Below are 27474 nucleotides of genomic sequence, written 5' to 3'. Positions count from 1 at the left end.
TTTTTATGGCAATAAGCATAGGAATATTAAGTAAAAACTCATGTTTCATAAAGATATTTTGTAAATTTCCTGAATGTAAATATAAATTTTTGATTATTAATATAAAAACAAAGAATTACTTCAGCCAAAAGTGAAAATTCGGTTATTATTACCAGTGTTGGGGGTAACATTAGAACTTATAAGTAACGCATTACTTTTAAAAATGAGTAATATTATTCGAGTTTCTTTAAAAAAAATTAAAAATATATATAATTAATAATAATTAAATTAATATCATGAAATATTATTAGAATTTAAAATAGAGTATTTGATCAAATAAATGCAGCCTTGATGATTTTTTTAACAATTAAAACATCATACAAACCCCAATATAAAATGTTCAGTTGAAGTCAAAATTATTATTATTTTTCTTAATCTAATGTTTTTCAAATGATGTTTAACAGAGCAAGAAATTTTTCACGGTATTTCCTATAATATTTTTTCTTCTAGATAAAGTCTTACTTGTTTTATTTCGGCTAGAATAAAAGCAGTTTTAATTTTGAAAACCCATTATAAGGTCAATATTATAAGCCCCCTTTAAGCAATATTTTTATCTGCTCATCTACTGAAAAAACCATCACTATGATTCGCCTAATTACCCTAACTTCCCTAATTAACCCATAGTTAAGTCTTTAAATGTCAAATTAAGCTGAATACTAGTATCTTGAAAAATATCTAGTAAAATATTATGTGCTGTCATCATAGAAAAGATAAAAGAAATCAGTTATTAAAACTATTATGTTTAGAAATGACAAAAATATACAGGGGAGCTAATAATTCAGGTGGGCTAATGAATCTGACTTCAACTGTATGTGACATAAAAATCCAAATTTACATTAAAATTTTGGGGGGAAAAATAAGACAACGTGACTCACCACTATTATTGCGACCCTCTCTCCTCAAACCACACAGCATCGTGGGAAAATCACGATTCCATTCTGCCACACGTCAGTTTAGGCGCAAACTACAATCCCAAACCGCTTCCTAAAGCACACAGCTGCAAATGAACATGCTATCCAATTACACCACGTTACATGCGGAACTTCAGCTTTCCTGAATTCCCTTTAAAATGCAAAGAAACAATAAGGGATCCATTCACAGGTCTGCACAGCTGATGTTCACTCCATACAGGCAGAAATCCTACTATAATTCCATGTAAATGTGTAGCTACACGCCAGAGTGCCTGTAATAGTGCAATGCATGGATGAGTGAATGTTGCATGGGATTATTCCTGAGACATTCCAGTGTCACTCCGATTTGCTCTTCCCAAACAGCATAACGTGATTCTCCTTCGCCTGCCAAAGCGCACGTTCAACTAGTCTCCGTCATCCAGTCATCTGTATAACACATGTGCTCTGCTTCAGTCCAGGGTTTTTTCAAGCAGATGGTAGTTTATCCAGCAAATGACAGCGCTGCAGTATGGGAATGTATCCGAACGCTCCAGTGCATCAGACAGAAAACACACAGAGAGAGAGAATCACTGCTGTTTTGCTCCTCCTTTCCGCTGCTCAGAGATTGCCGCTGTTCACATGTGCTTTTTCTTCCAGCACTGGCATTATTAATCATCTCCGTTCACACACACACTTGCACTCTTCCTACCGGCAGCCTGATGTAGACGCAAATAACACACTCACACACACGCATGCAGCCAAACCCCCTTTTTACTCTGCCAGCCCCACGTGCCTCAAGCACACTTCCTCTTGTCTGTCTGTCTGTCTGTCTCTCTCACGTGCACACTTTGCTTTCATTTGGCAGCCGAGCATCTAATGTGAAACAGTCCATGCTAAATGATTCAAAACAAATATATTAGTGTCTCCACGACCATATGAAGCAGGATGACATTGATAATACTAACAATATTTTCTTGAGCCAATCAGCATAATTTACGATGATTTTTGATCATATGTCAATTAGGCTTTATGGCACATTTTTTAAATGCACACAAATAAAAAAATACTTTAAACATTTTAATATAATTAATATAATTGCAGCTAGCTCTCTCACATGGTCGCCCACTGACGCCAAGCAGGACTGCACCTGGTCAATAACTGGATGGGAGACCACATGAGAAAGCTAGGTTGCTTGTTATTGAGGCCAGCAGGGGGTGCTCAACCTGCAGTCTGTGTGGGTCCTAATGCCCCAGTATAGTGAAGGGGACTCTATACTGCTCAGTGAGCGCCGTCTTTCAGATGACACGTTAAACTGAGATCCTGATTCTCTGTGGTCGTTAAAAATCCCAGGATGTTCTTCGAAAATAGTAGGGGACATCCTGGCCAAATTTGCCCACTGGCCTCAGTCCATCATGGCCTCCTAACCCTCCCCATATCATAATTGGCTTCATCACTCTGTCACCAATCAGCTGGTGTGTTGTGCAATATGGATGTCGTCGCGTCATCCAGGTGGATGCTGCACACTGATGGTGGATGAGGAGATTCCCTTCAATGTGTAAAGTGCTTTGAGCGCCCAGAAATGCGCTATAATAAATGTAAGGAATTATTATTATTAATATTGTATTGTGGATTGCAACCAACGTAACAAGGGGGCGGAGCCATGAGCTCACCCGCTCTGCGTTTGCAACAGTCTGACAGGCAGACTGAGAGAAGGAGCAGGAGTGAGAGGTTTAGCATTCAGTCGTACACAGAGTTCAGTCTCTGACAGAGACCAAGCAGAGAGTACAAAATCATTTGTGTCTTTGTACAGTTTTACAGCCAACTGTGTGCTAGTTTCAAGTGCCGAGCTTGTACACAGAAACTAATAACCACGCACACTGAATTACCTTTGACTGTGGCACCGGATGCGCCGATCGAAGCCGCGACATGGCACACCAGACACTCTCTGTGGCGCGGCAGAAACATGAAGTGTCCCAAATCGTTGCTCCACGCATTTTTGAATTCTAAACATAGGTTTCTGCAGCGGTCCGCGGCGCCCAGCCGTCGACTTGAGTGTACCCTGATAGAAACCTATGTTTAGAATTCTAAATTGATGCTAGCTAAGATCACAGGGAGCTTCTGGGATCGCGAGAAATGCAAACGGCTGAAGTATAAGGTAGACTCAATGAGAAGTACACATGTTTGCAAACCTACCTAAAGATACAACCAATAATTCCGATTAGAGCGATAATGTGGAGAATAGTGCTCTTGTGTTGAGCCCAATGAGCCTTGCAACTAAAAATAGAGCTCCTTTAGTGATATCGCTTCGACTCACGCTGAAAATGGCGGACGTGAATCAACAAACTGAGGATATGATGACGCGCCTGTCAATCAATATTGGTGGGCGGGGTGACCGCTCTCCTACATAAAGTTGCGTTCGGTTTGAAAACCGCTCCAATTGGTCCACAGTTTTTTATGTTGTTAAATTCGAAAAAAAAGCACTGGGTGTGCTTAAATCACCCTAATGTGACGGTCTATACACTATACATGCACATATGTCTGATTTTTTACCATAGGTGCCCTTTAAATGATTTCCTACCACCTGACCTATACATTAAACAACCCAGGCTCATTCTGAAAATGTACCCCTAAATGCATTTCTGGCGAGCACCATGTACATCCCAGGAGCTGCGTTTTTTTTTTTTTTTGCTTTCGCGAAGCACCAGAGGCCGCTGTGTATGCTTTTTGAGATCTCAAATTTCTCTCGCAAGTGACATTTGTGCCTGCTGTTCTCACGTAAATCTACCAGAGGTTGCTGTCAACTGACTGTTTGACTGACTGACCCACCCTCCTTCCCTAAACCCAACCAATAGTGTTTTCAAAAGCACTGATTGACCAGCATCCACCCACTTCCCCAAACCAAACCAACAGTTTAAAAAAGCAGTCCAGAGAAAGAAAGGAAACCCTGTTATTTACTTGTGTTTTATTTTTTTAGCTCTCTCCGGACTCGAACCCCGTTGTTGTGGTTTGCTCCTCTCTGTGTCTCAAGTTTACCGATGTACATTGCAAGCTAACTTGACAAACTGGTAACAGCGGGAAAGCCATCCAAATGGAGGTAAGCGATCAGCAAGTAAGCATAAAAAAGAACAATGACATACCGTCCACATATTGTAGTGTTTGTTTTAAAGACGAAATGCAGCCATACGTTCCTCTGGCTATACATAATTCACGATCTCCAGAAATTATTAGCCCCCTGTTTATTTTGTCCCCTAATTTCTGTTTAACAGAGAGAAGATTTTTTTCAACACATTTCTAAACATTCATTCATTCATTTTCTTTTCGGCTTAGTCCCTTTATTAATCTGGGGTCGCCACAGTGGAATGAACTTATCCAGCATGTTTTACGCAGCGGATGCCCTTCCAGCCGCAACCCATCTCTGGGAAACACCCATACACACTCACTCACACTCCTACACTACAGACAATTTAGCCTACCCAATTCACCTATACCGCATGTCTTTGGACTGTGGGGGAAACCGGAGCACCCGGAGGAAACCCACGCGAATGCAGGGAGAACATGCAAACTCCACACAGAAACAGCAACTGACCCAGCCGAGGCTAGACCAGCGACCTTCTTGCTGTGAGGCGACAGCACTACCTACTGTGCCACTGCATCGCCATTTTTACACATAATAGTTTTAATAACTCATTTCTAATAACGGATTTATTATATCTTTGCCATGATGACAGTAAATAATATTTGACTAGATATTTTTCAAGACACTTCTATACCACTTAAAGTGACATTTAAAGGCTTAACTAGGTTAATTAGGTTAACTAGGCAGGTTAAGGTAATTAGGCAAGTTATTGTATAATGAAAATGGTGTTTAAAATGGTGTTTAAAAAATTTAAAAACGCTTTTATTCTAGCCGAAATAAAATAAATAAGACTTTCTCCAGAAGAAAAAAAATATTATCAGACATACTGTGAACATGATTCCTTGCTCTGTTAAACATCATTTGGGAAATTCAAATAAAATTTGAATTTAAAGAAATCAAATAAAAAGAATCAAAGGGAGGCTAATAATTCTGACTTCAACTGTATATAGGGCTACGTTTCAAAATAAGCCTATTTTGCAACCAAAGGTTAAAAACTCCTAAAAAAATTAAATAATAATAATAAATAAAATGAAACATGATTATATTTTTATTAAATGTTGTATTGTATTAATGATCACATAAATGTTACCCTGGACCACAACACCAGCTTTATGTTGAATGTCTATTTTAGCAATAGCCTTATACAGGGTTCAAACACATTTTTACTACTAAAATTTCATGACTTTCAAGAAAATTTTCATGACCTAATGTTTCATGCAATGTCTACATATGTGTGGTGAAAGAAAAACAATGCATGTTCAAATTTATTACAGAATATCGTAAAACACGCTGCAATCTATTTCGTTTCAAAGTTATATTTATATCTAGGTAAAATTGATTCATATAATGCATCGCATTAATAATGTGAGACTATGTGATTGGCCAAGGACATAATAGAAGTCAAGACAACTAACCTATATTCAAGTATACAGATATTTGTTTTCCATGACTTTTCAAAACTTTTCCAGGTTTTTCATGACCGTATGAACCCTGCTTATACATGGTATAGGTCAAAAATATAGATTTTATGCCAATAAGCAGTAGAATATTAAGTAAAAAAAATCATCCCATAAATATATTTTGTAAATTTTCCGACTGTAAATGTGTTTTGATTAGTGATATAAGAACTTAAAGAATTATTTTAGCCAAAATTGAAAATTCTGTTATTAATTGCTCACCCTTTTTTTCAAACCCCCGAGAGACCTTTGTTCATCTTCAGAACACGAATCTGAGAGCCCCCTCATCCTCCATAGACAAAGCTCCCGTCTAAATGCCGGCTCACACTGTGCACATTTTTTATAATCCTTAATGATTGTAGCATGTCAGACTGCACGAACATGACTCCCATGTCACACTGTAAGATCTCAGCTGTCATAATATCAGACTGAATGACAATGAAGATGCACCAAATGCGGAAGAAAACTCATGGAGTTTGACGTCATTCATCTATGACACTTTCGCTATTCTGCATTCTGAAAGGATTCCTCAGAGCAAACATAACCAAAATCTGTAACGGCAATTTTGCACACAGCACATCTCAATAATAAAACCAGGAAGAAAAAAAACAAAAACTGTTTGGACATTTCCCCGCGGTCATTTAAATTGTAGCATAGATTCGGCGCAGATTCTGCACTCCTAAAAGTTCTTGGATTGACGCTCGTCGCAGCTGTCATCACACTGCAGGAAAGTGTCTGAAATCTTCTGACACTATCAAAACTTCATTGTGGTAAAAATCTGATCGCAATGGATGTTTTAAGAGTTCACACTTAAGCTGATGATTGATTATAAGCAAGTTTGGCATGCTGTCCCGGGAGTGATCCCTGAGCTCAAAAGGTCCTTGAGCCCTGGGCTCCCTCTCGTTTGCCGGGCGAGAGGGGAGCTTTGAGCTCAGGTAGACCTCGACAACTCTCCCTTTTTGATAAGAGAGCTGATGACTAAAATGATTGCTATGAAAAGATTTGCTGCTGGATGAGAGTTTGACTGTAGTACTAAATTTAGATTGATCAATTGATTTGTAGTGCATGTTTTTGGAATGTGGGAGGAAACCGGAGAACCCGGGGGAAACCCACGCAAGCACGGGAAAAACACGGGGTAACTTCGCACAGAAACAACAGCTGGCCTGTTAAAGGACTAGAGCCGGTGATGTTCTTGCTGTGAAGCAACAGTGCTAACCACTGGGCCACCGTGCCGCCCTATGAAGGGAAAGGTGGAGGAGTAGGGGTGGAAGGGGGGATTCTTCAAATTGTAGATGACTGTAGTGAGAAAACCTGGCTCTTTATAGTGGGTTAGGAATCGTCTGATTGGTGGATCATACATAGTTGATGCAGAAACAGCAGTGTTCAGCCATAATTACGTGATCCTCTCGAAATTAGTTTATAAATAAACTTCTCTAAGCAGCTGTCTGGTTGCAAACCAACAATCAAAGATCACAGATTTTAGCCTCAGATTTCAGAAATCTTTTAGGATTTCCCAAATTTGTCTCAGATGACAAAACTGTGGTTGAAATCTCAGTCTGCAGGGCTTAAAGTCCAGAAAAGTACCAAAAACACCCTCAAATCAGATCTTCAGTTGTTAAATTGGAATATTATCACAATATGAGAACATTTTTGTGTGCACATAAAATAAAAATATTAAGTTAATTCAACAGATTCTTCTCAGTGTCAGTATATTGTGCACAAATACAATCTTGCTACAAAAAAGATGGAATTTTATAGCTTGTTATGTGGCTATATGGAACAATTGACTGCATTCAGATGGGAGATAATTTTGTAATGACTGCTAATTTGTATAAAGAATTAGTCTCATAATTACTTGACAAATACAGTGCACAACAGCAAATATGCAAAAAAAATTTTATCTGACATATAATCAATATTTCATGAAGTCACAAAATAGTTATACAGTTAAAGGCAGAGTTCAACATAAAATTAAAATCTACTCACTATTTTCTTGCCCTCAAAGGTTTCCAAACCTTTTTTTCTTCTTCTGTTAAACATAAAAGAAGATATTTTTAAAAATGTTGAAAGCCTGTAACCATTGACTTTCATAGTAGGAAAAACAAATACTATGAAAGTCAATGGTTACACGTTTCTTCAAAATATCTTCTTTGTGTTCAACAGAAGAAAGTAAAGAGTGCTTAAATGATGACAGATGATTTTGGGGTGAACTATCCCTTTAAGAATCAAATTATATTCTCATCTTTTGTCTTGTTAAGAGCTACATTTAACTACATTATGCGTCAAATTAACACAACAGAATGTACAATCCATTTTACATGCAAAAATCAACAAAAGTCTAAGTAAAGTGAGCAGCTGAGGATATTAGTGGACTGTTCCTATGACAGTTGCATTTGTCTGAGAAACGATGAACACCTGTCCACACCAATCAACACATTCCAACACTGAAATAAAGATCTTACCCGCCAACAGACGACACAACTCAACGTGCCACAATTGAGCAGGACCTAAAACCTGGACATTATTGCAAATTTACAGCAAAAGCTTTTAAAATAAATCTGGAAGCACGGTGGCACAGTGTTTAGCACTGTCACCTCACAGCAAGAAGGTCGCTGGTTCGAGTCCCGGTTGGGCCAATTGGCATTTCTGTGTGGAGTTTGCATCTTCTCCCGTGTTGGTTTCCTCTGGGTGTTCCGCTTTCCCCCACAGTCCAAACACATGCGCTAGGTGAATTGAAAAAACTAAATTGGACGTAGTGTATGTGTGTGAATGTGAGTGTGTATGGGGGATTTCCCAGTACTGGGTTGCAGCTGAAAGGGCATCCACTGCGTAAAACATATGCTGGATAAGTTGGCCCTGATAAATAAAGGGACTAAGCCAAAGGAAAATGAATGAATGTTGAGTAATTATATTAGAATCATAGTGTTCACAGAGTAGATGGTCACAAAACATGTATTACATAATGCTAAATCAAACCAAGATGAATTTATTTAGAAGAAATACAGAAAGCAAAATTATATAGAAGATTTTGCTTGTGAGTTATGAAATAATTAAAAAAAAATCCTTTTGGAATATATTGTGGTAAATATATATGTAATAAAGAGAGTAAGTAGAATATAATAATAAGGGCACAAAAGCTTGTAAAAGGAGGACTACAGAGTAATCTTGAAACTGCACAGCCATCATGTGGCTGGACGCTGTTTTGCAGGTAAAGATAAAAGTAAGATAAAGAGTGCTTTATGGCTTTGTGGAGTGTCTAACAGTATTCAGCTACGGAAATGGAACAATTAAACATAAAATAACATGGTCATCATTAAAATAATAAAATCTTTAATAAATAATCTAATCCTGCGATGTGACTATTGTGGATGGATACATTGCGATATCGATGCTTAAAAGATTTATTGTGCAGCCCTAGCATAATGTGAGATTTTTTTTCATTCCTTCATGTTGTCCCAACACAAATTAGTTAAGTTAAACTAAGTTTTTTTAACATAAAAAAGTAGATTGAACATAAAACTATTAAGTTGCCCCCCCCCAAAAAAAAACCCATCAAGAATTGCGTTGTTTCAGCTCATTTTAAATAAGTAGTTTGAACAAACAGCAAAAAAACTATTTATTTGAGTGTATAATAAGCCTAAATGCATCTTCTGAAGTAAACATAAACACTGTGACAAATGCTGGGTTCCACACAATCAATTTGGGTTAGGACAACATAAAGGAATTAAGTTTTTTACGAATTTGAGTGGAGTGAACATAAAATAATCAAGTAGTCCCCCAAAAAGCATTGTGTTGTTTCAGCTCATTTTAAATAAGTAGTTTGAACAAGCAGCAAAAGTCATATTTCAAGTGCATCGCACATCCCAATAATAGTATAAATGCATCTTCTGGAGTAAAGATCAACACTAAAAAATACAGGGTTCCACACAATTGATTTGTGTTAGGACAACATAAAGGAATTGAGTTATGGATTGAACATAAAAACAATCAAGTGGTCCCTCAAAAAGCTTAAGATTAGTGTTGTTGCAGGGCTGCACGATATTGGAAAGATCTGCCATTGCGATATTTTATTTTCCTGCGATATATTTAGCAATATACTGTATATATACAATTCCAGCAAATGATTTGGAAAGAGTTTATAGTCACACTTTATTTTAATGTTCACTTCTCGCTATTAGCAAACCATTAAATATGACTTTTGCTTCAACAAATAACTCCTAATTTGCTCCTTATTAGATATTAAGGTACTTTAGATATTGAGTTAAGGATGTAGAATGAGATCATGCAGAATATTTAGTTTTATATTTAGTAATAAACAGTCATTATCTCAATAACATGCATGCTAATAAGCAATTATTTAATAGTAATTGCTAAAGTGTTATCAAATGTGATCATTTAGATTGATTGGGATGATTCTGTAGGGAAGTGAATGATGCATAAAGTGTAATAAACAAAATACAAGCATAGATAAATACGATAAAGCAAAGACAAAAGTAAAATAAGCAGTGCATCCTTTGAGGTTTTGTATGTATAAAAATGTAAAAATTACACTGCAAAGTCTTTATTGTAAAAATAATGCCATGAAATTATGATTTATTAAACTTCCAATTGGCTAAAGGTCTTGTGCCTGAATATTTTAATCTCTCTCAGACCTTAAAAACATGCAAACTACAAGATTTCACTCTGTTGTGATTAAAATCTGCAGTGACTCCACAAATATTGTGTTCTGAACTGTGACTTTTGCACATATATAATCCAAACTTAACATTGCATATATGACTATTGTGGATGCATACATTGCCATATCGATGCTGAAACGATATATTGTGCCGCCCTAGTTTCAAGTCATTTTAAATAAGTAGTTTAAACAAGCATGCAGCATTTTTTGGAGCGTATCGCCCACCACAATATTAGCATAAAAGCATCTTCAGAAGTAAACATCACCGTTCACCCAAAACATCATCAACACATCTTACCTTTAACTCTTCCTCTAATGACTCCAATCCGACATCGCAAAGAAAATGAAAACATCCTCCGTTTCCCTTTGACCCCTCCGGCCAGTGCTTTCTTCACAGCCCCTCGCGTTGAGGAGACCCCATCGGGGAGCAGTTTAGGATTGACCGAACAACTAACACGCCACATACTTCTTCTTGTCCTACTTCTCAAACACAAAACTACCAGAAATGCCTTGGGTTTCTTCCTCTTTTTTCCATCCTGGAGCAGTTTTCAGTTCAATCCCTGCGTGACATGCTGTGGCTTACTGAGATTTGAGGCTTTTTGCAGAAACACGACGGATCTCATTTCACTCTCTGCAAAGACATGTCATGAAAATCTGGGTATGACTTAATAACGGATCCAGATAAATATAGTGGGCAGGGCTGGAAACACCGATGGGGTGCGAGTGTGTTTGTTGGCTGCCTACAGATGAGACAGATGGACTGAAGCGGCCTGCTACTGAGACACAGACTGCCTGAACCACAGGAGAGAAACAACTACAAGGTTTTGTTTGGGATGTTTAAATACCTTGGTACATCCATATTAAAATATAGTAGTATTTAGGGCAGACATGCAGGGTTATTCCTGCATAGAGGTGGCTGCCTCATAATTCTCTATCAAATGTTACACATCAGCCATTTGACAAAAATCAGACAGGCAGTCACAGCTACCGACAGACTCCAAATGAAGCCCAAGCACTAGTATTGAGTCTTAATTTGGCCACAACTTTCTCTATGCTTCAGCAAATGTAATTATTTTTGGTGACAAATCTTATTTTGACACATGATTTGGGAAAATGCTTTGAAAATGTAAGAAATAAAAATCAACAAAATATTTTGGCCAAATTGTCTACCCTTTTGTTATGTCTGTGGCTATTTTTGCCCTATTGACTTCCATTATAATAAACAACGATGACCCAACGGTACAAAGGCTAAGCCGAGGCTCACTGCTTCTGGATCTGGGCAAACGTAAAGTGCCATATGCAGCTGAAGGAGAACCAAGTTTCTTAGGATTCAGAAAGAAAATCAACAGTAAACTAGATACAAAAACTACTGGATTTGGAGAGTGTTCAGACTGGCCGGACCTGAATGACTTGTGTAGCAGCAATAACATAGAGCTGAGCTAGAGGAATGCGAGTGGACAGCGGGTGAAAGTCAGCGATAAGGCGATCATGCAGTGGTAATATACAGATATGGCTACTGATAACTGTTTCTTCACGCACAGTCACGTGCTTATAGACCTTATAGACAGGGTGAACAGGCCTTTTATTCCCGGTTGCTTTGCTCACGTCTGGTCTTGTTGATATGAATATACACGTGACTACCAGGACATGTTAATACACACAGCTGTCAATCAATTCGGTGGGCGGGGGGACCGCACTCCTACGTAAAGTTGCGGTCGGTCTGAAAACCGCTCCAATTGGTCCACCGTTTTTATGTTGCTAAATTTGACGGTCTATACACTATACCTGCACATATGTATGTCCAAACAGCTTGAAAAGTAGATTTTTCACCATAGGTGCCCTTTAAATCATTTAAAGATATACAAATATCGGATATAATAAAAACATTAAATAAACCAATATGAAAACAAACAAAAGCTATAACAATTGAGGAATATACAGTATAATATAAACGAATTAAACCATTTTAAGCCATTTTGAACTTTAATTTTACAAAGGCCTATATGAAAAAAGATCTTAGATATTTTCTAAAAAACAATATTTTATTTATTTATTATTATTGTTTATTATGATTTTATTAATTTAAAATAAATATTATTTATAAAGTATTTGGATACAAGGATATTAATCAAATCTCTTTTTTTACAAACAGATTAATTAAATCATAAATGAAGACAGAAAGGAATTAAAAGGTACTTTCTGATGGTTTTGCTCACCCAAAAATGCTCTGATTCGATTAATATCATTGCCTCCCAATACTTTATAAATAATATGTCAAAACTCCTCTGTTGGTTTTTGTTTTTAGAAAATATTTTAAAAAATCTGATTTGTAAAATGAAAGTTCAAAATGGCTTTATAAGGGTTGAATTTCTTTGTATTGTATATACCTAAATTGCTATAGCTTTTGTTTGTTTTATATTGGTTTATTTGTTTTTATTATTGGTTAACTTGTTTCTATTATATTGAAGCCACTCTAGATAATGGTGGAGCAATGAAGGAGCTGATGAGCAGGACGTGCCGGTATGAGATTCTCCAGCACTTTCACACACAGCAGCAAAAAAGTCATTTTTTTAAGTGTATCATCCAGCCCAATAATAGTATAAATGCATCTCCTGGAGTAAAGATCAACACTGTAAAAAATACAGGGTTCCACACAATTGATTTGTGTTAGGACAACATAAAGGAATTAAGTTTTTCACAAATGTAAGTAGATTGAACATAAAAACAATCAAGTGGTCCCTCAAAAGACTTAAGATTAGTGTTGTTGCAGGGCTGCACGATATTGGAAAGGTCTGCCATTGCGATATTTTATTTTTCAGCGATATATATAGCGATATACTGTATCTACAATTTAATCAAATGATTGAATAGCACTATTTGGAAAGAATTTATAATTCATTTATAATTCAAATGAATCATTGACTCATTCCAAAAACACGGATTACTTTACAATTTAAAAAGGCATCTTTGGATATACTTTCTGCTGGAGATACTGTTGTCCTAAAAAATGTAAATAAAAAACCATACACATACCTTATAGGAATGGTATAGCAAAAACGGTTTTGAAGGTTTTAAAATTATAATAATATATCCTTATAATAATGAGAAAGGTATTTTTGGTGGTTTAAAGCAAAAGATAAATATATCTATGCATCCATCTATCTATGCATCCATCTATGCATCTATGCATCTATGCATCTATCTATCTATCTATCTATCTATCTATCTATCTATCTATCTATCTATCTATCTATCTATCTATCTATCTATCTATCTATCTATCTATCTATCTATCTATCTATCTATCTATCTAGTTAGTATTTTGTAAGTTAGGCCAGATGCAACTATACATCTACAATTAAAAATGATCAGTAAACAATGGCTTGCATAACATTTTTTTTGTTTCAGTTCAGCTTCAGTTTCCTTTATTTTTGTCACTCAAAACATCACAATAATTGTACTGCAGAACGAAATTATGTTGCATCAGACCCAAATAGAACATAAAAACATCAAACACTATAAAACCTAACATAATAAATAAGCTTTTATAATTTCATGAATATATAAACATGTAGTTATTTAAAATATAACCCAATCATTTTATTAATCACAGAAGGGAATGAATGAATACTCAAATAACTATTGCACAGTTTGTTATAATAGTAATAATAATAACATTTTATGCTAATTTAACTATTTATTAATTTATTATCACATACTAGCTATTCAATAGTTTTTAAGATACGGTATTATTCAAATGTCTTATAATGACAGGATAAAAACTATCATGAAACCGCACTGATTTGTTTAGATCCCTTAGAATGCTATTTGCCTAGACAGACGTTGTTGATACAATTCCTCGATAGATGTCGTTTTGACTCCAACAGACCTTTCAGCTGACTTTTACAATCATGCTATTTCATTAATCATTTTCTACTTAGCTATTGTTGTACTGTTTACAGTTTTTTAGGCCTGATAATTGGTTGTTGCTTGTTCTTTTAATAGTCTATGGCCAATTTAACACATTTAACAATTTATCCTATTTAAATCTAATCTGTTTATACCTAAAAAAATTTAAATAAAATCCAACCTGATGTTTTAGTTTTTTATTATCATTACATGTTAATGAATGTAGCAATCGTCCCTCTGCTTGGGGTCAGGTTGCAACGTTTGACTTTTTCTGTTCAAGTTTAAATTCTGGATATAGGTACACAAATTATATGTGGGTGAGGGTCTAACAGATGTGGGTTTATTATATTAAAATTTTGGGGTTTTGTCCACAAAAAAACACCGTCTCTGAGAAACTGAAATGAATGTCCTCACTCGCCACTACCTTCCATGGATTTGGGTAACACTTTATTTTGATGGTCCATTAGTAGACTGTCTGCTTAATTTCTGTTGATACCATAGGCGGAGCGTGTGTAAGGCTGGGGATGGCTTAACCTCCCCCTGGCCAGAGACCACGGAGATAGCAGCAAAGGAAAAAAATGCATTGAAAACATGTAACGGGTGTAAGGCGTAATATGAATGTAATTTAATGTTGATGATTAACACAACACTTTAGCTATTGTAAGTTTGTAAATTGAGTTAGCAGCTGCTCTGAAAACCAAACCAAAAGTGCTGGACAGCAGACTATTCTGATTTGCTGGTCAAGGACATAAGTAATAAAATGACACATGAGTATTACGAGTGGGGTATAATAATATATTACACTGGCTTAATTTGTTTACAGCATTAAATGAAATTGGTAGTTTCATTGTAACGTAGTCAAGCCTTTAGTGTAGTAATCTTGTTTAGGCAATCGTTTGAAGTTTTACATTTTAAAGGTCAAATACTAATTGCTGAATTACAAGTTCGGGTTTCAATTGGCCTTAAAAAAGAGAATGATTTCGTATTCTCAGGGCCGGCGTGTCCAGAGGCGACATAAGAATAGTGGAAGAATAGTGAAGGCTGCGTCCTCTCTAATATTATTATTTATTATTATTATTATTATTGGTAATATTAATAAAAGCAACAAGGAGTAATAATTTCATTTGAAACTGCATACAGTAAGCAATAAATAAATATTTAATAAATAAGTATTTAACATTTTTTTTAAATAAATGCCATCTTGATGAACAGAATAATTTAAATTAGATTTTTTTAATAAAATTAATAATAATAAAAAAATAAATAAACTGAGCCTTAACTTTTGACCGGTTGTGTAGATCAGAGGGTTAGTTTAATAAAATAATTTAATGTGCTTGTTGATAGGTGGTGCTTTTGTTAAAACCTCTTCTTGGTCGGTCGCAAATCTTTTTAAATGCATTAAAGTGCAGTGCATATATTAGCCTTACCCTGGAGTTTGCTCACCCTCCGCCTATGGTTTATACAGATATTCAACAAACATTTAACTGACTATAAGAAACTTTGCAAGCACATTTCAACTTACACTAACCCTAACCCTAACCCTACCAGTCTACTTATATTCTAGTGAGAGTTAGTTGGCATGTAGATGCAATGTAACTTAAGTTCAACAAACGGACCATCAAAATAAAGTGACCTGGATTTGTAAAAAGCAGCAACTCCCAACATACTGTAAACCTCATTTTTCCCCTCTGATTTCTCATTTTCGCCTCCAATCTGCAGGAGTTTATTTTGTGTGAGAGTTCATGTATTTTCCGTGTAACTACGAGTTTCCGAGTGTAACTACGGCGCCCCTAAGCGGACATAATAACAATGATAATAATGCAAGAAATGAGAACTGCCAAAACAAAAAGATTCGCGAATATGAAGCGTTACAAAATAAATAAATAAATAAATAAATTATAGTTTGAAAATACAAATTAGGTTTTCTTCCTCCTTCATTCCCGTCAGCATTTTGCTTTAAATGCTGTGATTTGACGTCCACACAGTCACACACACACACACACACACACACTGAGCTAAACCGAAAGCACGTTAAATTTACCATGCAGCAACTTCCCTTATACAATGAACGACTGTGCAGAATGAGCAATGGCATATTGTTGACCAATTACGTCTTTATAACCGCAATCATTTGCAAACTAAGACGATCACATGATGAGTAAAGCAAGGGCCAGCTGTTGAGCAAACAGGAACTCTCACTTCGCTTCCCAAAATGGAGAGACCGATCGTCAGGTATGATTTTAGATCTTCCTTATTGTTAATAAAGTGATGGTGTTATATAATGCGCATAACTGACTATATCTAACCTTCTCTGTAGTGACTATGGGGCGAATTACGGTGCCATTAACCAGGTTTATGGATTACCACCAGCAGCAGGTAGGAGTTTGCTGAGAATTACGCAGTTTGTCAGATTTCAACACTTCATTGCTGTTCCAAATTTTCTCTTTTCAAAAGAGCCACATATACATTTAGGACATTATATTGTACTATATACTGAGTAGCAGGCCTACTATGTCAATGATTCGGTATTTTACTTTGTCCTAAAAGTATGCTATGCGCTCTTTTGAGAAGAAAAACAGTGGTTTTTCTGCAGTGATTTCTGATTCCAATTCAGTTTTAACTTGTGAGGTGGAAAAATATTATATTCGGTTTACCCAGAGTGTTCATTTTTTACTCTATATATACTATACTATTTTTATAATATATGGACATTTCCAAGATATTTATTTGTACCCTAAGTTATAGGTATTGAAAGGATACCTATAACTTTTATAACTATTTGAATGACTTGTCATGTCCAGGACTGCTATCATGGTCATATAAGAGATTGCTTTTTACCCACATTCAGCTTCCATCCATATATACATTCCAAAATATATATTTATATACTCACCGGCCACTTTATTAGGTACACCTTACTAGTGCTGTGTTGGATCCGCTTTTTTCCTTCAAAACTGCCTTAATCTTTCGTGGCATAGATTCAACAATGTACTGGAAATATTCCTCAGACATTCTGATAGCATCATGTAGTTGCTGCAGATTTGTCGGCTGCACATCTATGATACGAATCTCCCATTCCACCACATCCCAAAGGTGCTCTATTGGATTGAGAACTGGTGATTGAGGAGGCCATTTGAGTACAGTGAACTCAATGTCATGTTCAAGAAACCAGTCCGAGATGATTCGCGCTTTATGACATGACGTATCCTGCTGGAAGTAGCCATCAGAAGATGGGTACACTGTGGTCATAAAGGGATGGACATGACCAACAGCACTACTCAGGTAGGCTGTGGCATTGACACGATGCTCAGTTGGTACTAATGGGCCCAAAGAGTGGCAAGAAAATATCCCCCACACCATTACACCACCACCAGCCTGAACTGTTAATACAAGGCAGGATGGATCCATGGTTTCATGTTGTTGACACCAAATTCTGACCCTACCATCTGAATGTTGCAACAGAAATCGAGACTTATTAGACCAGGCAATGTTTTTCCAGTGTTCTATTGTCCAATTTTGGTGAGCCTGTGTGAATTAATTTCCTGTTCTTAGCTGACAGGAGTGGTACCCGGTGTGGTCTTCTGCTGCTGTAGCCGATCTGCCTCAAGGTTGGACGTGTTGTTCAGAGATGCTCTTCTGTATATCTTGGTTGTAACGAGTGGTTATTTGAGTTACTGTTGCCTTTCTATCAGCTGGAAACAGTCTGGCCATTCTCCTCTGTCTTCTGGCATCAACAAAGCATTTGCGCCCACAGAACTGCCGCTCACTGGATATTTCCTCTTTTTCAGACCATTCTCTGTAAACCCCAGAGATGGTTGTGCGTGAAAATCCCAGTAGATCAGCAGTTTCTGAAATACTCAGACAAGCCCATCTAGCACCATCAACCATGCCACGTTCAAAGTCACTTAAATCCCCTTTCCTCCCCATTCTGATGCTCGGTTTGAACTGCAGCAGATCGCCTTGACCATATCTACATGTATAAATGCATTGAGTTGCTGCCATGTGATTGGCTGATTAGAAATTTGCATTAGCGAACAGTTGTACCTAATAAAGTGGCCGGTGAGTGTGTGTGTGTGTGTGTGTATATATATATATATATATATATATATATATATATATATATATATATATATATATATATATATATATTTGATGAAAAGGAAAAAGTTCATAAGAAAAGATGCAAATATCCTTGATTTCCCCTTTTCACTAAAATCTAAGAGGCACTTTAAAAATAATATGCGTGATATTTACCCAGGTATTAAATTTTAAGATTACAGTTTTACTTGGATTCAAATACTTGCTAAATCAGTTATGATGCAGAAATTGTTAAAATGCATTTTTTATATGTAATTTGGTTAATCCATTGTTTAATTTTCCATAAATTAATTAAGTGCAGACTCTGTTACTAACTATTTACATTATATTAAAATGTTTTATTACAGGTGAAAAGTTTAGAAAACTGTATCCCAGAGTAATGTCTTTAATAATGATCTACTGTAGTCCCATAAACCGAGGCCTTAAAATCATGAGAGGTTATAAACCAAGGAATTTATTTGATTAAATCAGTATTAATCTGTTTAACCAGCTTCCATTAGGCATATGACGATACCACCACAGTGACATCTTTGTACCTTTTATTTCGGAGTGTATATTACAAAACAAAAATACTTTTGAAGAGTTATTAAATTAAGAAACTAACAATCACCTAAGGTCACACGATGACGGTGGCTCAGTGGTTAACACTGTTGCCTCACAGCAAAAAGGTCACTGGTTCGAGTCCACTATAGGTGAATTGAATAAACTTAATTGGCCATGGTGTGTGTGTGTGTGTGTGTGTGTGTGTGTGTGTGTGTGTGTGTGTGTGTGTGTGTGTGTGTGTGAATGAGTGGATGTTTCCCAGTACGGGCATCCACTGTGTAAAGCATATGCTAGATAAGTTGGCGGTTCATTCCGCTGTGGTGACCCCTAATGAATAAAGGGACAAAGCCGAAGGAAAATTAGTGAATTTATTGAATTAATTAATTTAATTTGAAGTTGTGTAGGAAGGTTTTTTTATTAAGATAGACTACGTGCGATCATGGCCCACACTCCTAACCAGCAGGTGGCGGTAATGCACCTAGAAGTTGTATGTCAACCACCAATAAAACTCATAGGAAAAGGAAGAAGAGAGCGCTGTTTGAAAATTTGAACGGCGGGATACTCAAAAACGACAACATCTATAACATCTGATCTGACATTTGGTGGCCATGCGTCACAAAACATCGGCACACAAGCGAAAGCTATCGACGCCTAGACACAGATCTCCCCCTGCGTCACTACCACCGCCGGCAGCGTCAAGAACCCGCCGCCACAGCGGACCATCCGGATCATCCCCGCGCAAGAAACACAGATTTCGCCCTGGCACACGAGCTCTCATGGAGATACGCAAGTATCAGAAGTCTACCGGTCTTCTGCTGCGCAAGGCTCCGTTTTCACGACTAGTGCGGGAGGTGTGTCAGACGTTCAGCCGAGAGCACATGATGTGGCAAGGATATGCTTTAATGGCTCTACAGGAGGCTGCAGAAGCCTTCATGGTTCGTCTGTTTTCTGATGCCAACCTCTGTGCCATCCACGCCAAGAGAGTGACGTTGTTTCCACGTGACATACAACTCGCCCGGAGAATCAGAGGCGTTGAACACATGTAAAACCGCATGTCCGGTTTCAATCAATCTCCTTCAGTCATGCTGATGTAAGGACACAAGATATATTCTAAGCTTTTATTATTACAGGCCTCAAATCAAATGTTACGATAGTTATACATGTTCAGCCAAATAAACCAGATGTTTGTATGAAATTAAAGTGTGCTGGGACACTTTTAACATTTTTTTTCTATAATTGTAATATAAAACATTTTATTCTGTGTGGTGAAACTGCAAGCATTGTCTTCCTTTTTGTTTTTTAAATAATAAACCGATAAATTGTAGTAAATAATAACAAAGTATAGCTGGGATACAGCTGCGGATATTCGCGTCATTTTTGTGACGCTGTACAATAAGTAACATTTTACATTGACGTTACTGTGAGGGGTAGGCTTTTATAAAATACAATTAATAAGTAAATTAGTAAAGAATACACGGTGTTATTGCTGTTTTAAATTACTGTGAGAGTTGACAATGTGTAACTAATTTGACAAATCACGCTAACTTCCGACCGCAGCTGTATCCCTTCTAGGAATCCCCGCGAAAAACTTCTCACGTGGTGTTGTTGTTGCTGCTGCAATGGCGACTCGAGGCAAATCAGCTCGTAAGCGAAAGGCAGATTCAGACGAAAGAGATAAGCTTGTTGATGAAAAGAAAGAAAAGCTTGAGATTAAGGATGAAGAAACAGGACTGAGGGTGGTTATCGAGCATTGTAAGAGCTGACGGGTTTACGGGCGCAATGCGGACCTCGTGCGGGAGGCACTTGCAGATTCGCACCCTGACCTCAAAGTGCTGATAAACCCTCAAAAACCCAGGAGAAACAGCTTTGAAATCACGCTGATGGACGGAGAAAAAGAGGATGTTTTGTGGTCCGGTATTAAAAAGGGTCCTCCACGCAAACTCAAGTTCCCTGAGCCCGCTGAAGTGGTGACCGCCCTGAAACAAGCGCTGGAGAAAGAGTAAAGACTGACTGTTTTCTGTGCTCCTGGACACTGGATGCATTTATGATGTGAATGGACTAATGGGAAAATCTCCCCGTCTGTTTACTGATGACCGGCTCTGCTGTTCTGGACTGGAATGCTGACTTTGCCTCGTTTCTTCTGTTAAACCATTGTTCAGTTCTGCTGTCATGTGATTAGTGTTATATCACATTTACATGTCTGTTTTCTACGTTAGTATCTGTGTCATTCACCTTTTAACTGTTTGAATGGCACAAATAAACCAAGTATTTCTGAAAAAAAACTGACTTTGGCTAGTTTGTTCTGTTAAGCTGTGTGTAAACCAGCTGTTGGGTTCTGATATCACATAATTGGTGTTAGATTGCATTTACATGTCTCTTTTCTATGTTCGTCTCATTCAGTTTTAACCATTTAAATGGCCCAAATAAAGCAAATATTTCTGGAAAACAAAAGAAAATCAGTACATGCGTTAATCATAGAACAGGGTGTCGATAGTAAAATCATAGTAAACATGTCATAGTAAAATCATAGTTTTACCACTTCAGTGGTTTCATTTAACCTAAGACCCACTAAATTTTATGAAGCATGTAATTGCATTGTAATGTAATTTGTCAAGTTTACATGATAAAGACAATTCTTTTTGTTGTTGTTGTTGTTTTATTTTATTCCACCAGGTGGCAGTAAATGAGGAAATGGGAATTACACACTGTTGGGGATGTTTTCATCCACTCTGGGGTGATTTTGAGTCTTAATTTGGCCATAATTTATTCTGTTTTTCAGCTAGCAGAATGATTTTTGATCTTATTTTGACACGCATTTCGAAAACTCGACAATACACTCTGTTCAAGTTTACAACCCTTTTGTTGTGTTCGGGATGAAAACATCCACTGAATTTAACCGCTGTAAAAATGCATCAGATTAATATATTTTTTTTTTGCAAAAGTCTATTAATCAACTTCACTCCTGATCAAAACTACTTAATAGTTTAGAAAATTACAGGATTTTAACACTTTAATTGCCAAATTCATAAATGACGTCACTGATTTGGTGAAAAAACACACACAAAAAATGTTGTATTTTCAATATAAAAAGTAGTTGTGGAATGGTTTTTTTAATCCTTTATCACAAACTAAAGCTACGGTCACACCGGGCTTTGTGTGTGCGAAATTTTGTCGTGCGGCGCTGCGAAAAAGGGGCGGGATAAAACAAGATGATTAGACATTTAAAAAAGCGAGCGATTGCTCCATGTTTTAAATTTCTGTCCAGAGGGGTCCTGTTTTGTTCCTCGATTGGTCTCATGCAGTCAAATGATGCGATTTCGCAGGTCAGAATTCACCAAGCTTGAACTTTGCACCGCAGCAACCTGCGAAACTCGACGCATGACCCTGCGTTTCCGATCTGACGCATTCGCGTGCGTATGAATGGAAGTCTATGGGAGGAAAAGCCAAGTGTGACCGCAGCTTAAAAGTCAAATTTTAGATGTGTTTTTTGTTGCTAATAATTTGTTCACATTATGCAAATTACTTGCATATTTAGATGCTTGCAAATTGTCAATTAAAATGATTAATGCCTTTAAATAACAATAACATCTACAACCCCAAATCAGGAGAAGTTTGGACAGTATGGAAAACGCAAATAAAAAAAGAAAGAAGTGATTTCTGAATTTACTGTGACTTGTATGGGGTTGTAAATATCAACATAAATTACCTTTAAATTAAAAATATTAATTATTACATTGTGGTTTTTTGAGTTTGTGAACCTACCAACATTATTAAAATAAATGATTGATTTGCATTGATATATTTTTTTAAGATTCCTTTAAAATCTTTCCCTACATCTTGTGTTTATTTCAGCCTTGTGTTGAAATTCATTATATTTCTGATAATGATATCTTAAACTTCAACAGAAGTGCATTGTGCAAGAAATCATTAAACTGACTCTCTCATGTGCATGTGCTCCACTTACACTGGGTTAAATCCAGAGTTAGAACATTTACATCAGGCGTTGTGAAACTGGATTTGTCAACTAGAAACTTGGATTTGAGCAACAGACCTCGAGTTTTCAGCTCCTTCAAAATACCTTATTTGTGTTTAACAGAAGAAAGAAAATAATGAAGCTCTGAACAAGTAAAGATTAAATGATGATAGGTATTTCATTCTTGCACTATCCCTTTAAATTAGCCATTTCCTTCACAAACAGTTCTCACTTGCTTATTTATTTTATCTGTTGTCATCAAAATGAATCATTGTGTATGATAAAATGCTAGTTTGGTCATGCATCAATTCCTTTATAGTGACAGGATTATACCTGTTTATTATTCATCAACTTAAACGGTACATTATTTAATAAACACTACACGATTCAAGGTTTTTCACACAGTTATTTAATATTAGTTTGTTTTGTCAAGCTTGTTAAAACTTACAGGCTGCAACTGTTTTCAGATGATAAATATCATTGGCCATTACATGAGTACATCTAGAATTGATACACAAAAAATGATTAGCTCTACATTTGTCTAATATTGCATATTCATACAATACGTGCAGCAAAGTATATAAAATGCGATTTGTTTTGCACGTAAAAATGCTGAAGCACAAATATACAGCACTTTATACTAAATGCATCATATTGCAAGTATCTATAAACATACTATAGGTATAGTATTTACCAAAATAAATAAATACAATGGTACAGTGTAGTGCTGCACGATATTTAAAGAAATCTAACATTGCGATATTTTGTTATTCTGCAATGTGAATACAATTCCACCTGATGACTTGAATATCTCTATTTGGAAATAATTGATCATATTAGATTGATTTTCTGATGATTCTGCAGTGGTGCGTCTGCATAAAATCTAATAAATTATCTATAAATACAATAAAGAAAAATACACAACTGAAATGAACAGTGTTATATTGTTTTCCGAGTCTAACAGTATTCAGATACAGTAATTGAATAATAGTAATAAAAATAATTAAATAATGAACGTTATTAAAGTTACAAACTGTAGCATAAAATCATTATACAGTCACAGGCCTCCAAAACGCATCTAAATGATAAATTAAAATACAACCTCAACATTGCACATCCTGTGATGAGACTATTGCGAATGATCACGTTGCGATATCAATGCTGAAACAATATATTGTGCAGCCCTACAGTCACTAGTACAGTGATTGCACATGGCATTAGTCCAAAATACTTTCTACCACAGTACTTTTCCCAAAAACATGGGAGTTTGTTTGATAGCATTTTCATTTGTAGTATATCTCACAGCATTTCTGGATCACAGTGCTTTGTAAAATAGTTTAAATTAATAATTCACTTTAGAGAACAGCGTAAATCAAGCTACCACAGTACATTGTAGAACAGCTAGTTAGAAGAAAACGATGAAAAATTGATATACTTATATATGATATGGTATTTTTTGACATGCTGTTACATGTCCAAGTGTTTATTTATTTCTGTTACTTTGTCGCCCTCTAGTGTTTTGTTGCGATTTGTGTTTTGATTGAGTAGACTCCTTCGCACCTGCAGATCATTGACCGCCGGCATTTTAAAAGCTCACGCTGCAGCATTTCAGTAAGGACGATTTGAGCGGCCGTCCAGACGTGGAGTTGTGCTCCTTTTGAGTTCAGCCTTAGATGATTGTGTTTTCTCTCCACACTTTGCGTTTGGTTGATCTGTTAATAAACCCCCTAGACCAAGGGTCACCAAACTTGTTCCTGGAGGGCCGGTGTCCTGCAGATTTTAGCTCCAACCCTAATCAAACACACCTGAGCAAGCTAATCAAGGTCTTTCTTGGTATTCTTGAAACAATCAGGCAGGTGTGTTGAGGCAAGTTGGAGCTAAACCCTGCAGGAACACCGGCCCTCCAGGACCGTGATTGGTGACCCCTGCCCTAGACCAATCCGTTTGTGTTCTCCCTTATTTGATGTTGTGATCGTGGTCGTAACACATGCTTAAGATTACAGCTTCTTTTTTCTTTCTTCTGTAGTCGTTTATGGCCATAAACTAATAATACAGCACCCTGTTTTGCAGTTTATTTCCACATGGATAAGTATGTACTTCCTAAAATAAGTAAAACTGAGTGACTAAGTGCTAACTCTGAAACTAATCCTAACCTTAAACCACGTAATTACATTATTTTACTCAGTTTACTCTATATTACTATTTTTATTCGGTATAATAATACTTTATTTGTATTTCATTCATGAAATTGAATTCAAAGTGCTTCACAAACATTAAAAACATTTACATTTAGTCATTTGCCAGACGACTTGGTTCAAAACTACTTCAACATATAGTGTAATGAAAGATATTAATTATTTACAGTTGTTCTCAGTGGTTTTGGTGCATTTCTCACACTATTTACATTTGCACAACAGTTAATGGATTTCTCAAAACAATTAGTACAAACTGCAAAACCTAGTTGATAACCTGCGAACGCGTGTCACTTGCTCAAATTGGAGAGCTCTTTCCTCAAAAGCAAGTATTGATGTCAATAAAAGTGTCAGTGTCATCAAGATGAAAAGTCCTGACACCATTGTTTATGAACAGGATGGTTAAAGGGCACATAGTTTACCTCTTTTTTCTGATTTAATATTAATATTAAGGTTCTTCTGAGTGTGCCAGTTTAGGTTCAGGTTAAAACACAATTCAGAATTTTTTATTATAATGTGTTAAAAGTGTCATGTTGGGGGCGTGTCCACAGTTCGCTGATTTAGGGGTGTGTTGCTTCACATGTAAATTAGTTTCGGCTTCCCGCCAACGTAACAAGGGGGCGGGGCCATGAGCTCACGCGCTCTGCGTTTGTTACAGAGTCTGACAGGCAGACGGAGAAGGTCGTACATGTATGACTCTGACACAGACCAAGCAGAGAGTACAAAATCATATGTGTCTTTGTACAGTTTTACAGCCAACTGTGTGCTAGTTTCAAGTGCCGAGCTTGTACACCGAGACTAATAACCACGCACACTGAATTAACTTTGACTGAGGCACCGGATGCGCTGCTCGAAGCCGCGACATGGCACACCAGACATTCTCTGTAGCGGGGCAGAAACATGAAGTGTCCCGAATCGCCGCGCCACGCATTTTTGGATTCTAAACATAGGTTTCTGCAGCGGTCTGCAGCGCCCAGCCGTTGACTAGAGTGTACCCTGATAGAAACCGATGTTTAGAATTCTAAATTGATGCTAGTTAAGATCACAGGGAGCTTCTGGGATCGCGAGAAATGCAAACGGCTGAAGTATAAGGTAGACTCAATGAGAAGTACACATGTTTGCAAACCTACCTAAAGATACAAGCAATAATTCCGATTAGAGCGATAATGTGGAGAATATTGATCTTGTGTTGAGCCCAATGAGCCTTGCATCTAAAAATAGAGCTAGCGTGTTCCTTTAGTGATATCGCTTCGACTCACGCTGAAAATGGCGGACGTGAATCAACAAACTGAGGATATGATGACGCGCCTGTCAATCAATATTGGTGGGCAGGGGGACCGCTCTCCTACGTCAGGTAGCGGTCGATTTGAAAACCGCTCCAATTGGTCCACCGTTTTTTATGTTGTTAAATTGAAAAAAAAAAGCACTGGGTGTGCTTATATTACCCCAATATGACAGTCTATACACCATACATGCACACATGTCTGTCTAAACAGCTTGAAAAGTAGATTTTTTTACCATAGGTGCCCTTTAAATAGCTTTGTCTTGTTTTCATTATGACAGTTTACTCTATTTTTTCCAATGCAACAAAGTCAGATTTTGGTGACACTTCCTGAAAATGCTCAAGACAGCACTATATACGATTTGCAAAGCCATTTGAGAACTACAGTAAAGTTAGACATCACTGCATTTAGTGAGGTATCTGAGTACAAGACACTGAATATATGTTTCACATTTTACAGCATTTGGTCTTTGCAATTCTAATTTATTCACAGCATTGTGCAAAAGAATAAACACCCCCTTATTTACAACAAACATAAACTTCCTTTGGGTAGAGCTGTGCACAACTGTAAACAATAGTGCAGTCCATATTGGAACTGAACCTACAACATACACAGGTCTGTAAATCATTCATGAAATTGTTCAATTTAGGAGACATTTTCAGGAAGAAAGCTTTAATTTGTTTTATTAAATTAGCTTGACAGATTTTGATGACAAGTTCAACATTTGTGTATGTAATGACTCGAGTAATGAAATGAGGACTATTAGTTTTATATGGAATGACTATTCAGCATTCACAAGTTTAGTTCATTTTGACTGACATGACATAAGTAAATGAGAATGTTATAAACAGCAGAGAGTTGTATGAAAGCAGTTGATGCATGTCCAAAAGCATTCGCAGTTTGCTGGGAGGAATGAGAAACTGCTACTATGATGTGCACAAATGAGTAATTATTTAGAGAAATCCATTAACTGTTGTGCAAATGTAAATAGTGCTGTGAGAAATGCACCAAAGCCACTGGGAAAAACTGTAAAATGATAGTTCACACAAAAATGAAAACTTATCTTTAGTGGTTTGCAGGTTTTAACTTCTCCTGAGTTCAACAGAAAAAAGAAACTCAAAAAGACAAAATAAAGTTCAGTAAAATGACGGCAAATCTTTCAGTTTAGGGTGAACTATCCCTTTGAGCAAATACATTAAACAAGACACAAAACCAATATAAGCGAAATACAGTTAAAAAGATAATAACTTATTATATATCATCAATTAAGCACATT

At 36.7% G+C, this 27474-nt stretch overlaps 4 protein-coding genes across 6 annotated transcripts in view; 3 read left to right on the top strand and 1 right to left on the bottom strand.

Annotated features, from left to right (window-relative positions):
* grip2a (glutamate receptor interacting protein 2a) overlaps positions 1 to 10845 on the bottom strand; it is a 101777-nt gene extending 90932 nt beyond the window's left edge. For 2 of the 3 annotated variants that reach the window (XM_056464091.1, XM_056464093.1), the window contains exon 1: positions 10499 to 10845. In XM_056464091.1, coding sequence (XP_056320066.1) covers positions 10499 to 10664 — 166 coding nt within the window. In that variant the 5' untranslated portion in view covers positions 10665 to 10845. Of the gene's footprint in view, positions 1 to 914; positions 1662 to 10498 lie in introns of those variants that run through there. The other variant, XM_056464092.1, reaches the window with a different exon arrangement.
* A 5264-nt stretch (positions 10846 to 16109) lies between these two features.
* Positions 16110 to 27474, top strand: part of LOC130233851 (protein SSUH2 homolog) — a 29773-nt gene continuing 18408 nt past the window's right edge. The window contains exons 1-2 of the mRNA XM_056464086.1: positions 16110 to 16341; positions 16427 to 16485. Coding sequence (XP_056320061.1) covers positions 16322 to 16341; positions 16427 to 16485 — 79 coding nt within the window. The 5' untranslated portion in view covers positions 16110 to 16321. The remainder of the gene's footprint in view (positions 16342 to 16426; positions 16486 to 27474) is intronic.
* LOC130233852 (histone H3-like centromeric protein A) lies at positions 19236 to 20027 on the top strand. Its single transcript, XM_056464089.1, has one exon. The coding sequence runs from the start codon at positions 19359 to 19361 to the stop codon at positions 19794 to 19796; it is 438 nt and encodes a 145-aa protein (XP_056320064.1). The 5' UTR covers positions 19236 to 19358; the 3' UTR covers positions 19797 to 20027.
* Positions 20209 to 21032, top strand: selenoh (selenoprotein H). Its single transcript, XM_056464090.1, has one exon. It carries the CDS (start codon positions 20370 to 20372, stop codon positions 20751 to 20753), a length of 384 nt encoding a protein of 127 aa, XP_056320065.1. The 5' UTR covers positions 20209 to 20369; the 3' UTR covers positions 20754 to 21032.

Source organism: Danio aesculapii, chromosome 8, assembly GCF_903798145.1.
Source record: "Danio aesculapii chromosome 8, fDanAes4.1, whole genome shotgun sequence".
NCBI lineage: Eukaryota > Metazoa > Chordata > Actinopteri > Cypriniformes > Danionidae > Danio > Danio aesculapii.
Note: the sequence above shows the minus strand (reverse complement) of the source record. Positions and strands in the feature narration are given on the sequence as shown.

Bases quoted from the DNA above. Each gene is read 5' to 3' on its own strand.
- LOC130233852 (XM_056464089.1), top strand. From the start codon at position 19,359: ATGCGTCACAAAACATCGGCACACAAGCGAAAGCTATCGACGCCTAGA.